The following is a 12,464-nucleotide window of genomic DNA, read 5'->3' as shown; positions in this document are numbered from 1 at the left end:
CTTGAGTGTACATCAACGATATTTGTTGAAGACGTCGGGAACACATGAGGCGTCTGAGAGCTTTTAACGAAAACGCTGCCTAAAGTCTTTGAGATATAACAAAATAATGTATGGTGGAATTGTGTATCTCTTGTCTACAGAGCAGTCTGCGGTGGCATATGTCTATACTTTAAGGATAACATACTAAATCCATTTTACAACTTTTAAAAATTGGTATTCCTAAAGCTTTTATTGGAAAGTTATTTACAAAAAAATATGATATTAAGTCTTATCAAAATAAATTACATCGTTTTCAAACCTACATCAGTATCTGTAAATTACTTTTTAAATCATTTAAATCGGGCGTACCATTCGAAAATCATCATAATATATGTTAATAATTCTCAAAATTAAATAAGCTCTTTTATCTTTTGTAAAAGCCCGTGCGAAGCCGGGGCTGGTACCTAGTTTATATATACATATATATATATATATATATATAGTAATTATATACATATTTTTTTTTCTTATCGTGTTTATCGTAAATAAAGTAATATAGTTTTTTTTTATTATAATATATTTTTGTGATTCATTAAATTTAATGTAATAAAAATCATTAAATGATTGTAACGGTCATTGTGACAATTCACTTCTACTTTATAATAAATTTCAACTCACACGATTCACGTTCAAGCTCTCAGCAACTGAGTATACATATATATATATATATGTATATATGTATTTATAAATTGAAGTAAAGGGCCTGGGTTGAAGTATAGACAGAAAAACAATAAAAACGCATTAATATAATTAAAATTGTATATTTTAAGATAAATGTTTGTTAATAGAAAAATCTGCGCCGCATGTCTTAACAAGGCTAGAATTGAAAATGTCTACATCTATACACTGACACTCATAGGAACATTTGCACCTTACAATATAGACAACATTATAAGAAACTTGTGTTATAAATGTGCGGACAAAATATGCATTCACAGCCAATAAACAAAAAAAAAATCTATATATATATAAAAAAAAAAAAACAAAAGAAAAATAAAAAAAAAATTAAGGCAGAGAGAATGTATAATGTATTAAGTTTCATTATTTATACCGCATATAGTTTTGACGTATTGATACATAGATACATATTAGTGTTGCAAGTTAAAAAAAAAAAAAAAATAATTACACATAACAAAAAAAACAATAAATCTACGCATCAATACTTCAATATTAATTAATAACATATACATCAAAGTCTTATAATTACTTAATGTACGAAAATGAGTTACAAAAGAAATAAAAACCACTCAAAGTGACGTCACTCCGTGATGGATACTCTTTTAAAATAAAAAAAAAAAATAAAAAGAATAAACGCTTTTAAAGCGTTTGTAATATAAAAACTTTTTCGTGACATGATTGCCAACAATGTTACTTTTCTTGTAAAAAAAATAAAAATAAAATAAAAAATATATATAATGATAATAATAGAGTAATTAATTCTAATTAATACAGGATCCCAGCATCGACAGCTGCTTCTTATCACAATAACTATAATACCAACTTATTTAGTATTTAAAAGCATATTATTACTAAAACGACTATGTTATTAAGTAATTGTTATTCTTATGATACTCCGCTGGCCTAGTACTAGCTAGATCGTACCGTTTACTTTAAAACCGAGAGTATTGACGTACGTCCGTGACATCTCCATCACACTCGTACTAAGACCACGGCAAAAAAATTGTTACGATTCCTACATAAAAAAGCCGTAAAACTTTTTTTTTTGCTAAAATACGGCTTAAAAATATATTAAAAACCATGGCAGTAAAATTTCTATCCAATCATAGATAACGCTGGAAAAAAAAAAAAAACAAATGTAGATAATATATATCCATAGACAATTGTAAAGTAACATCACATGTAAACAATGAAACGGGTTATTGCTGCTCTATTCTTATATAAATTGCACTTAAACTCATTTAAAAACTATTATATACATATATGTAGATCTTGTGAACATTTCTCAAACGACCAAAGATATATAATATATGCAACTCTGTCTGTATAGTTATTGTCTTTATCTATCACTGAAACAAACTCTGTAGTTTCAACTTGGGCAAGAACTGCGGCTCCTCCTTTATAATTTTGACCTGGAAATATTATAAAACATCAAAAAAATATAATCAAATAAATTAAAAATATATGAATAATTCTATATCACCTCTTCAAATTGTCTATGTTCGGGGATGTCGAGGGGCTCTTTTAGAATCTGTAACATTGCATGATTATTGTAGAACACACAACCCTCTTATTTAAAGTCCATTCATCGCAAGTTAATTTAATAAGTACTATGTACTATATTGATTAAATTTATATATTATATGACAAACAAAACATACAAAATTTTTCCCTAACTTCTTTTGGACGAATATGAAGCATGTTACACAATGTCTTATACAGATATATATAGTACTGTATCTACCTTGGGTGGTCTCCCTCTTTTAGGCGGATGATGGTCTCTACCCCTGGCCAGTACCCTCAGCTGGTGGGCCCTCAGCAGGTGGTCGGTGTGGTCGCGGGCCGACGACAAGCGAGCCCCGCACGATGAGAAAACACACGACACACCCCACTCACCACCTACCACCGGCTCTGAAATCATTATACACACATATTACATACAACTGTTCCACACAATATGGTGCAATCGTGTATGTGAGTCTTGTACATACACTGTATAAAACTGATAGTAACTTTTCAGTTTATAAAAATATTTTGCAAATATTTGAAATCATTTGCTAATAACTTTATATGTGAAAAAACTAAAACTTCCTGTACATACATAAATCATATCTATTTTACTTCTAACGGGTCTGGCTCTATGATTTGTATATACTATATAATATGACAACACTGACTATGTTCATTATCCTCTCCCATGTGTCTTGTCATATGTATCTGCAAGTGACTCTCGCTGGGCAGTGACACACCACAGACGGTGCAACTATGTCTCTGACTTCTCACAGGTGATTTTATGTCATGGGCCTCGCGTCTGTAACAAAGGCTCGGTAAATGTTAAATATTGAAACAGATAAGTAGATTATAGAATAGAATATTGGGTTACAATATACATAATGTATTGTGGTCACTAATAAAGCTATGCTAACGACTGAATGACTGAACATCGACTGAGTAAATCAAATACACCACATGTATTTGGTTTGAAATTATAAGTTGTACTGACTATATTTCACTTTAATGTTGAGATAATTATCATACCTGTGTGTGTACATGTGATTCCTCTGTGTGAATCTCTCGCCGCAGACGCTGCAGTCGTAGGAATCCGCGCGACCGGACAGGTGACGCTTACGATGTTGGTTCAGATTTGTGACCTGCAACAAATGTACATTTGTTAAATAAATACAAACAAACATACCGCAGCCATTAGGTGTGATGGTATAATTATAAATAATCTATTTGATACATATTTTACTAATTTGTATAGATCGTAAATAAACGAAGAAGAGTTATATTTAAATCTCTGAAAGTCTGTGGTAAATTTTACAATTTTTATCATCTAATTCGTCAACAAATTCATTTTTTGATCTCCTGTAGGTATTCCTATTTATAGAAAGAGATTAATAATTATAAATGAACAAATTAAACGTTTGATGGGTTTATTTCTTTGATAACATTTCTTTTGATGTATTTTTAAATACATTCATTATATAAGTAAATCAGAGGCACTTTTATAAAATAAATCATAACACAAAAACAAAATTTAACCTACACACATTATTTCAGCAACTCAAAAAACAGATTATTTATAAATTACTTTTCGACACAAAAGATGTAAATCCGACCACATTCTAATAAGAACAGAATCTGAACATTTCACAAACGTTGTTAGAAGTAACATTAGCTTAATATATGGAAATTTTAAGCAAATTCCACCTTAAGGAAAATTCTATTTCGGTCGAAAAGTTAATTTAAATTAGGAACCGACGATCACAATTCACAACATACAAATTTAATACGAAAACTTTTTAATTTACTTTTATGCGAATCGAACAGCAAAAGGCAATATCATGATTGACAGGTGGATGGCGCGAAAAACTGTAATACAGATAACTAAAAACTTAAAGATTACTGTCATTATATATTACTACTCTAGTTTTTGATAATAATGGAGTTAAAAATTGATAGTGATATAAATAATCAAATAATTGGGAATCAAATTCAATACCAAGAACCTTAATCATCAATCTTCGAAGAGCCGCTGGTGCATCACCACCACCAGGAGAACCAACTACAATACGAATGAATTCACATATTTATTTTTTAATTTTATACAGATATATATTGTTTAAATTTATAAACGGCTAGACATACATCAATTGCCATACGTAATATCAAAAAATAAAGGCAAAGGCGGTATATGTTTGAATATTAACAATATCAAGTCTTCAAAAACACGCGAACAGTACATAGGTTGTATAAGTAAAATATTTTTTTTCTTAATATTTTATATTGAAATGATTTAAGCAGTATCAGTAATTGTTTAATATTATCGCTCAGTGCTGTCGATATAAATTGCATCTTAGCAAAGAGTTTCAATAAATCTTTTCTACTTAATAAATAAAAGTTTTATTAAGTAAAATTCTTATATATAAAAAACCGAGTAAAATCAATCTCACAAAGGTTTCACGAGTATTGGAAAACCTAATCTTTTTATGATTCCCAATATTCATGAGTGTATTATTTCTTTAGGTGTTATCACGAATATTGTAATAAAATTATATAATACTTAAATAAAGTAATTTAACATTTCGATCAGAAATAAAAAACATCTAAACGAAACCGTAAAAAAGATGGTCTATTGATAATTTCTAAAGACGCCAACGCCAGACGACGAAGTTTTGATTAGCCTTCCATTGAATCTTTAAAAGAAACTCAGTGTATATCATATAATATTTATTTAAGTATGTATTCCACTGAAAACATAGCTAATAATAAAGATTACAGTTATACGGGTGTCCAAGGACATAAGATGCAGTTTACGAAAATGCTACTCACAATGACAACATATTATATGTTCCATAAATAGAGGATGCCTTGGAGGACTAAAGAAGTATCCATAGTTTATCTTTATTATTAAAAACTGTAGATCTTCATTTAAGAAAGTAGCAATGAGATATACGTATAACTTAAGTTACAGATAAGGAATCACTGCCTGACACTTTCGACAGATGCAACATCAACGGAAAAACCGTTTGGAAAATTCTTTGCGTTATAAACATACTATAGTCAATAGTATATATATATATATTTTTTTATAATATAATAGCAAGAACACATTATGATGAACCACACTGCCAATTTATGGTCTCTTTGTATATAAAATTTTATACGCGGAATAAAATCACTAGGTATATCACTCTGTAGGCAGCACGACGAGGGTAGATTTAAATTTTTATGCATAACAAAATTGCAGGAGGACTGTAGTTATGTTACAAATATATATTAAAATTATTATATATATATATATATTGAAACTAAACTGTTTGGTTCACAGATACAAGAAGTTATTATCTTATAAATGTCAGTAATATAAGTACCTATGTATAAGATCAAAAAAATCTCCTTAAAGGTGCAAAGTACATATATTTTACTGAAATGAAACCTATATCACTTATCTAAATAACTTACTGGTTCATATCTTATAAAATGTTTTATATATAAGCTGTTTAGAAATTAGAGATATATATATATCTCACTCACTTATATATATATATAAGTGAATTAATAATGAAGACAGTTTATTTCAAACGTAATATGTAACCCTTTAGTCATATCCTATTCTTGTCTGATTAATACAGAATCTATTTTGTTATAAATTGATTATATTATGTATGGAAACATTAATCATGTCTGACTTGGTCCATTTATGTGTACAAAAAAAAAAATTAAATCGAGGTAAAAATTTTTTTTTAAATATTACCTGTAATTATAATCTAATGTTTTAGTCACTTACAAAGAAATCGAACTGTGAATATGACAAATATCTCAAACAGATTATTAATTGTTCTTAATTGTTATTTTTTTGCATTTGATTTTGTCAGCTGTATAAATTATTTCAAATAATTTGGTCAATAGAATGATATTTTAAAACATTTTCAGTTCATTTATATATTTTTTGTTATTCTAGGTGCTGTTGAAATACTAGTCGTCTTTAAAAAATAATAATTAAATAAACGCCTTTATTCCATTCGAACTACTCCTTCGTGTTTTCTCCACACAATACTCTATATTATAATTCTCCCAACAAATAAAAACGTTGACATTGGCAGAATATTACACGATTTCGGTGCGAATGAAGCGATAGAATTAAAAAAATAACCATTCACATATCGTCTGCACTACGCCCGTGATCACGGTTGCTGCGAAGTAACCGAAACGTCGGGAGTATGTAGTTTCTTAGAATAATAAAAACGCGTAGTATAATCTGATTAATATTGGCTTTATATAGATGTGTTTTTTTATGATAATACGCTAGATATGTATACAGGTCCGACTTATCTTTCCACAATTATTAAATGTTCTAAGTACATATGTATCTCTATATTTAAAACAATGATGAAAATGAGTTCTCGTTAAATATATATAAATACTCCTTATTTGTTTTAACACGACGAAAGATATTATAGCAATTCTCCATCAAAAAATTTTTAGGCGAGTGTTATTTAAAAAAAAAAAATGTCACCAATTTTCAGTGTCGGATAGTCATTATAGCGAGACCAGCATACTGAAGCCGACATTCATTTCCCATTTATGTAAAAAATTAAAAAAAATATTATATATATGTATAGTAAAGAATGTGCTATAATCCCCGAGCTTGCTTATTATTATTTGTTAACTTCATGCGAGCTAAAGCCTTGTATCTCATCAATGTACAGTGTTGACCAGTAAAAAAAACCACACAACTTGCGCCCATGACATTTCTAAAGTCATTGGCTCACAATTATACATACTATTTATATATTTAAAAAGGTTATATATATTACATCCTAGAATTTTTTTTTCATTCAAACAATATTACCGATCATTGAAATGTCTAGTGATGTAACATTGATAAGATCAATCAAATTATTTTGTGGGCTTTATTAAAAAATATATATACATATAAATAATGTATATAGTGTACTGGACTGATTTAAATATATTTTTCTTATTATATAAAAAATATTTGCTTCACTGAACAGTTGGTCACTGATGTAACATTAAAATTAATTATCTAATAAAAAAATAATCTAACCGAAATCAAACCTGCATTCCATGTAATAACGCATTGCAGAGACCTTACCCATTGAGCTATTGGGTTCTGACTAAATTATAGAAATTTAAGTATAGCGTACTGTTAAAATTTCATATTTACCTGGGCGTATGCTTTGTCACATCCCGGCTCGGGGCAGACAAAGGGCCTCTCGCCGGTGTGAAGACGTACATGATTATTCAGATTTGTTACCTGAAAATCAATTTACCTGTTAATAAACGTAAATAACATGATATTGCAGATATACACAAATGCTTACCTGAGTAAAAGCCTTGCCACACTCCTGGCATTTGTATGGACGTTCATTAGTGTGGATACGGAGATGTGCTCTTAAATTATTGGATTGAGAGAATGCTGAAATTAATCATATCATAAAGGATGGATTAACGAAAAATTCTTTGTAATATACATATTTTTTATACATTATATGCACAGAATTGAAAACCGAACATATACCTTTGTTACAGTAGGTGCACACGAAGCGTCGTTCCGCTCGGTGGTTCCTCATGTGGTTCTGAAGCTGCATACTCTTGCTGAAAGACTTGTTGCAAATACCACAGAAGAGCGCTTCACTATCCTGAAGAACAAACACAATTATAATGTCTCGATACGTTCAGCGATTGCATACAGCAATATCAGAACTGTATGAGACGTATTTCTATTTTGTTCAAATGAGCTCCTTGAAACGAATTAATATCATTTTTTTATACTTCCAGTTTAAAACATTGTTCGCCAGCATTATAAAAATAAAACGCGAAGTATCAAACGGGTAATCGCACACCGCTGACTCGGCACCTAGAGCCGTTCCCAGGCGCATATTCTAACAATTATACACGATACCTTTTTAGTGGCCTGTTATCTTTCTTATACATTTAAATCTGTTTATTCGCGGGCTAAATGTTCCATAAATATGCCGCGAATACCAAAACGGTCAATACAGAATGGTAATTTATATGGGTTTATAGGGGATAGGCTCGTAGGTGGCAAAATAAAAAACATAAAAATCTACAAGAAAATCAATTTTATTTAAGTTTTGGACATTTTTTTAGTCATTAACCTCGTTCCCAGCCAATGGTTTGAAGAATTTTGTTATTTTCTATCTATTGCTCGGGAGTTTTTGATAGCTGATTTAATTCAGACTGATATTCAGCAGTCGCACTAGCAATATGCATCTTAAAATTAAGCCTTTGTTCCATAGATGGATCAATGTTCATAAAGAAATCGCAAAGCTCATGCCATTCTTAAACCATCGCTAATATTTTTCACAGTAAATGTCACATTGCCAGTGCTTGTTAAAGCCTCTTCTTCAATGGGCTGTGAATATTTCCTCCAAGTCGCTTTCAGTCAGATCTTCGTCATGCGATTCAAGCAGTTCCTGAACGTCAAATGATTCTGTCTGTTCGAACCCATCTCGTCCCTATTCCATTTGCAATTTCGGCTATGTTTGCAGTCAAAGTTTGAACTTGCACGGATCCTTCGTCATTTTCCGCAGTCGGAGCAGGCCATAGTTTTTCCATCATGACTTCAATGTGCGTGGTTTCAGGTCTTCCAATGATTGCTTTATGTCTACGATGCCTTTTTCTGTCAAATTTCTTCCAGCAATTCAGCAGTTTTCTTTCTGTTTGTTTACATTCAAAAACACAGCGACCGCGGCGTTGGCGACCAAGCACTGCGGATGTAAGCATGAGAACTGCTCGATATGCTAAACCACAAGGTTTCCGCCTACATCAGCGTATCGTCGAGCAGCAGAACCCTGAAGACCCCGAGTCTCGACATTATAATTACAGCAACCACAGTTTTCATGAAGAAATTAATGATATGACAAGCAATTATGAAATTGAACGATTTGAAGATTTTCATATAAGCCCATTTTACCGAAACCGGAAATAATACATTCAAATAGTAATGGACTTAAATTAACTTATATTTATGTTATATAAAATGCTAATTAATATTTCAACGCCTTTATATATAAAGAGCCCTAAGACATTCTTAGTACTCATGCTACCAGTCAGCAAGATGATGTTATAATTATTCCCATATACAAAACTTTTTGCAACCCGGACACACATAAATTTTACATATGTGAAGTAACGTCCGTTACGACGGGCTGATAGGAAGCTACCTCTGGAACAATTAGATATTAAAATAGACATGAAAAGAATTACCTCCCACTAATGCAACAGTTATACCTATAATATACAAAGCCAGCAAAGTCATTCATCTTTATCCCCGATGTGAACACTGAACAGCGACTAACGACTAAAGCTATCCTTAATTATCCCTTGCCACAGACAATCACCGAAATTAAACGTGTTCTAGGACCAATAGGTTACTATAGACGATTTATAAAATACTTTGCAAGTAACTAATGCCATTGTTAATACTGTCCCTGTCGTAATGCCAAATGATCGCAATACAAAAATTGCAATACGGAATGTTAAACGACCTCCACGGGTACCACCCGCTGGTTCCGGCCCTGGTCCCGATGATGTGGTCCCAGGCCCTTTAACTTCAGGAACTGAAAGATAATGTTGAAGTGCTATCGTCAAGAAGAGGTGGTGCTATCGTGAGCAGCGATAAATGGACAGCCGCTAAAACATTAGATTTAAGACCTATAGTAGAAAGTTTTAAAGGTAATTTTGTACCTAGTTAGATAAGTTAGTTGATAATTTTGACATAAATTTTATTAAAAATTTAGTACATGTTAGGTTTGAAGTAACTATATGAAAAATTTAACAGCAATAAAGTTAGAGCAGTTTTCTCCAACGTCGAGAATAAAGCGAGGGTTAAAAATTAATAACCGAAATTCAATACGTAAATAAAGTTGATCAATGAATTTATGAGTTATAATCCGCAGATAGTAAACTCTAGATATAAACTAAATGATAATATTAACAGTAATAACATAAACATTCAAGGTTTAAGGCACAATCTTTGAGAAGTTATTATAACGAACATTCTAAATCACATGTAAACCAAAGACTGGTACATACAATTTGTTAATAAATAATTTTCATCTAAATCTATTTAAAATTAAGCGTAACAGAAACTAGGTAATTCTAGTACTTTAGAAAAAATAAGTAAGTTAGAAAAAAAATCCTACAGCCCTATACTAAATAACTTAGTGAGATAAGAACAGACGACATCACTACAAGTTTGTCACAAAGGAGAGATAGAAAATATTAGAGATGCCTTAAACTGAAAATTATTCTTATGTCTATTATACACTGATTCCCTTGCCTGTGTTATCCCACGACCCCACTGTTATATTTATTGCTAAAAATCCTTACCTCACAAGCAAAAGATATAATTTATATGACTCAGCAATCGTCCTTGTATCACCGGATTAATTAGTTACGCTGAAAATGCCTTGTGTACACCTGTTCCTTTAATTACTGAAGGCATTGACCTACAAGCAGTGCAAACTAACAAACGGATACACCGTACTGGGTACTGGAAAATAATTTTTCAAGAGGACATGTGAAATATCCCGACACAAGGTTAGAGGAACATACACACTCACCCTGTGTGATCATTGTGAAGTGGAAATTGAATCTGTGACTCTGATAATGCATAAGATAATTCAAGAGAATGAAACTCACTCCAAAGTAGCAATAGTGACCTTACCTTTAATACATGCTCCTGAAACTCCTAACCTGAAACCTACAAATATACAAGGAATTTATCTAACAGATCTGAAACTTCTCGCGTCCACCTTAAAGAGAGCTGAAAGTACTGACCATAGTGAAAATAGTGACAATCATAAAACAGTGTAAGAATTATACACAATACCTTTATCAGTGGCCGCCTATCTATCACTTAGAATAAGCAAGCATTTTTGTACTTAGACGACTCTTTCGGGTTGCATAAATGTTAACATTGTAATATTGTAGTTGTATTAAGTGCAGTCTGTAAGAGGCAGTCTAAGTAATTGGTTGTCTAATAAATAAGCATTACATTTAAATAAAATCTATTTTAAAAAAGCCCTTCGCTCTGCATGGAACTTGACTATATACTTTTTATTGGACATAAAAAAAAAATAAAATAAATATAAAATGTAAGAATACTTTGCTATTATATGATTTAAATATTTTTTTAAACTTACCTCCTCCCTGACTAATGTCGGAGACTGCTTCTCTGAAGCATCACCTATTGTTACTTCCGGAACCAAGGGCTGACATTTGAAACATGCATAGACACCGTCTTTGCCTGTCTCAAATAACTGCTATAAAGGAAAGGAAAGAGTTAAAAATTTTAATTTGAATTTATTTATTGAGAATTAAATATCTAAATATTTTTTATTTTAGAAATAAAAATTATAAACATCAGCGACGTTTTTAATTAATCAACATTACGATTACATTTAAAATAATAATGTAACGAAACTACAACATTATCGAAAACAGAAAGCTAGCATTCAGTATTATTAATCATAAAAGAAAAAAACAGGCAAATGTTTTTATACGACGCAGAGCCAGACGAAAAAAAACATAGTCGGTCGAGGGAAGAAAAAAAAAATAAGGCGGGCAGGTTTCGAATGCAAGTTTTTTATTACCTACTGCTGCAATGCTACAGTTTACAAAGCTAAAACTAAACAATGTATAATCGCAATGTATACTTAACCAATTCATAATTATATCGAGTCTAGGTGTGATATTTTTATAACGATCTAACTTAAGAAAACAAAAAATATTGACCGATTAGCTATATACGGCTGTTAGAAGTTTTAATATTCAAATATTTATACTCACAACAGCAGGTTTTAAGCAAATGCCACATTTATCCATCTTGAAACAGAGTTTTCTTTATTTCTTATTTGAAAATAACAAGATTTCCGTAAATATTAGTATTTTTCTCATTATACGACAGCTAGTCAGTGAAAAGACAGATACAAGCGGGGTGGGGCACAGTGGGGCAAGCACCTGACATAGATACCGTATAATATTTACATTCACATTTCATTTTATTGCTTAATCAATAGTGGTATTAGGTATTACTATAAAAACAAATGTTTTATTCGCCCAATATTCACGATGACGATTATAAAAATGGAATAAACGTTATTAAATAAACTCAGTTAGCATTCATCTGTAATTTTGAATAAAATAATACGATTAATTTTTTATATAAATAATGTCTAAATTACGAAGAT

The 12,464-nt window shown here is 31.0% G+C and overlaps 1 protein-coding gene across 3 annotated transcripts; it reads right to left on the bottom strand.

The window, feature by feature from the left end:
* Nucleotides 1-784: 784 nt before the first annotated feature.
* Nucleotides 785-12,205, bottom strand: LOC116777952 (zinc finger protein 568-like). 3 transcript variants are annotated; one of them, XM_032671770.2, is made up of 10 exons: nt 12,064-12,205; nt 11,418-11,537; nt 7,766-7,886; nt 7,569-7,663; nt 7,412-7,501; nt 3,256-3,368; nt 2,895-3,028; nt 2,462-2,628; nt 2,201-2,248; nt 785-2,129 (listed from the first exon to the last, which is right to left on the bottom strand). In XM_032671770.2, the coding sequence occupies exons 1-10, from the start codon at nt 12,097-12,099 to the stop codon at nt 2,064-2,066; spliced, it is 990 nt and encodes a 329-aa protein (XP_032527661.1). In that variant the 5' UTR covers nt 12,100-12,205; the 3' UTR covers nt 785-2,063. The 3 variants fall into 3 exon arrangements, with proteins under 3 accessions (XP_032527661.1, XP_032527663.1, XP_061382480.1); XM_032671772.2 differs by having other exon boundaries at nt 785-2,114; XM_061526496.1 differs by having other exon boundaries at nt 11,418-11,534; nt 12,064-12,198.
* Between the last annotated feature and the right edge of the window lie 259 nt (nt 12,206-12,464).

Source organism: Danaus plexippus, chromosome Z (genome assembly GCF_018135715.1).
Source record: "Danaus plexippus chromosome Z, MEX_DaPlex, whole genome shotgun sequence".
In the NCBI taxonomy this organism is placed as follows: domain Eukaryota; kingdom Metazoa; phylum Arthropoda; class Insecta; order Lepidoptera; family Nymphalidae; genus Danaus; species Danaus plexippus.
This window is presented reverse-complemented; position numbering and strand designations above follow the sequence as displayed.

What these genes read in the sequence shown, in the direction of transcription:
- LOC116777952 (XM_032671770.2), bottom strand. Translation starts at nt 12,099, where the DNA reads ATGGATAAATGTGGCATTTGCTTAAAACCTGCTGTT. An exon ending in GTGCACCTACTGTAACAAAG is followed by an intron (nt 7,664 to 7,765) that starts GTATATGTTCGG and finishes GATTAATTTCAG; the next exon opens with CATTCTCTCAATCCAATAAT. An exon ending in AATCACATGTACACACACAG is followed by an intron (nt 3,029 to 3,255) that starts GTATGATAATTA and finishes CCTTTGTTACAG; the next exon opens with ACGCGAGGCCCATGACATAA.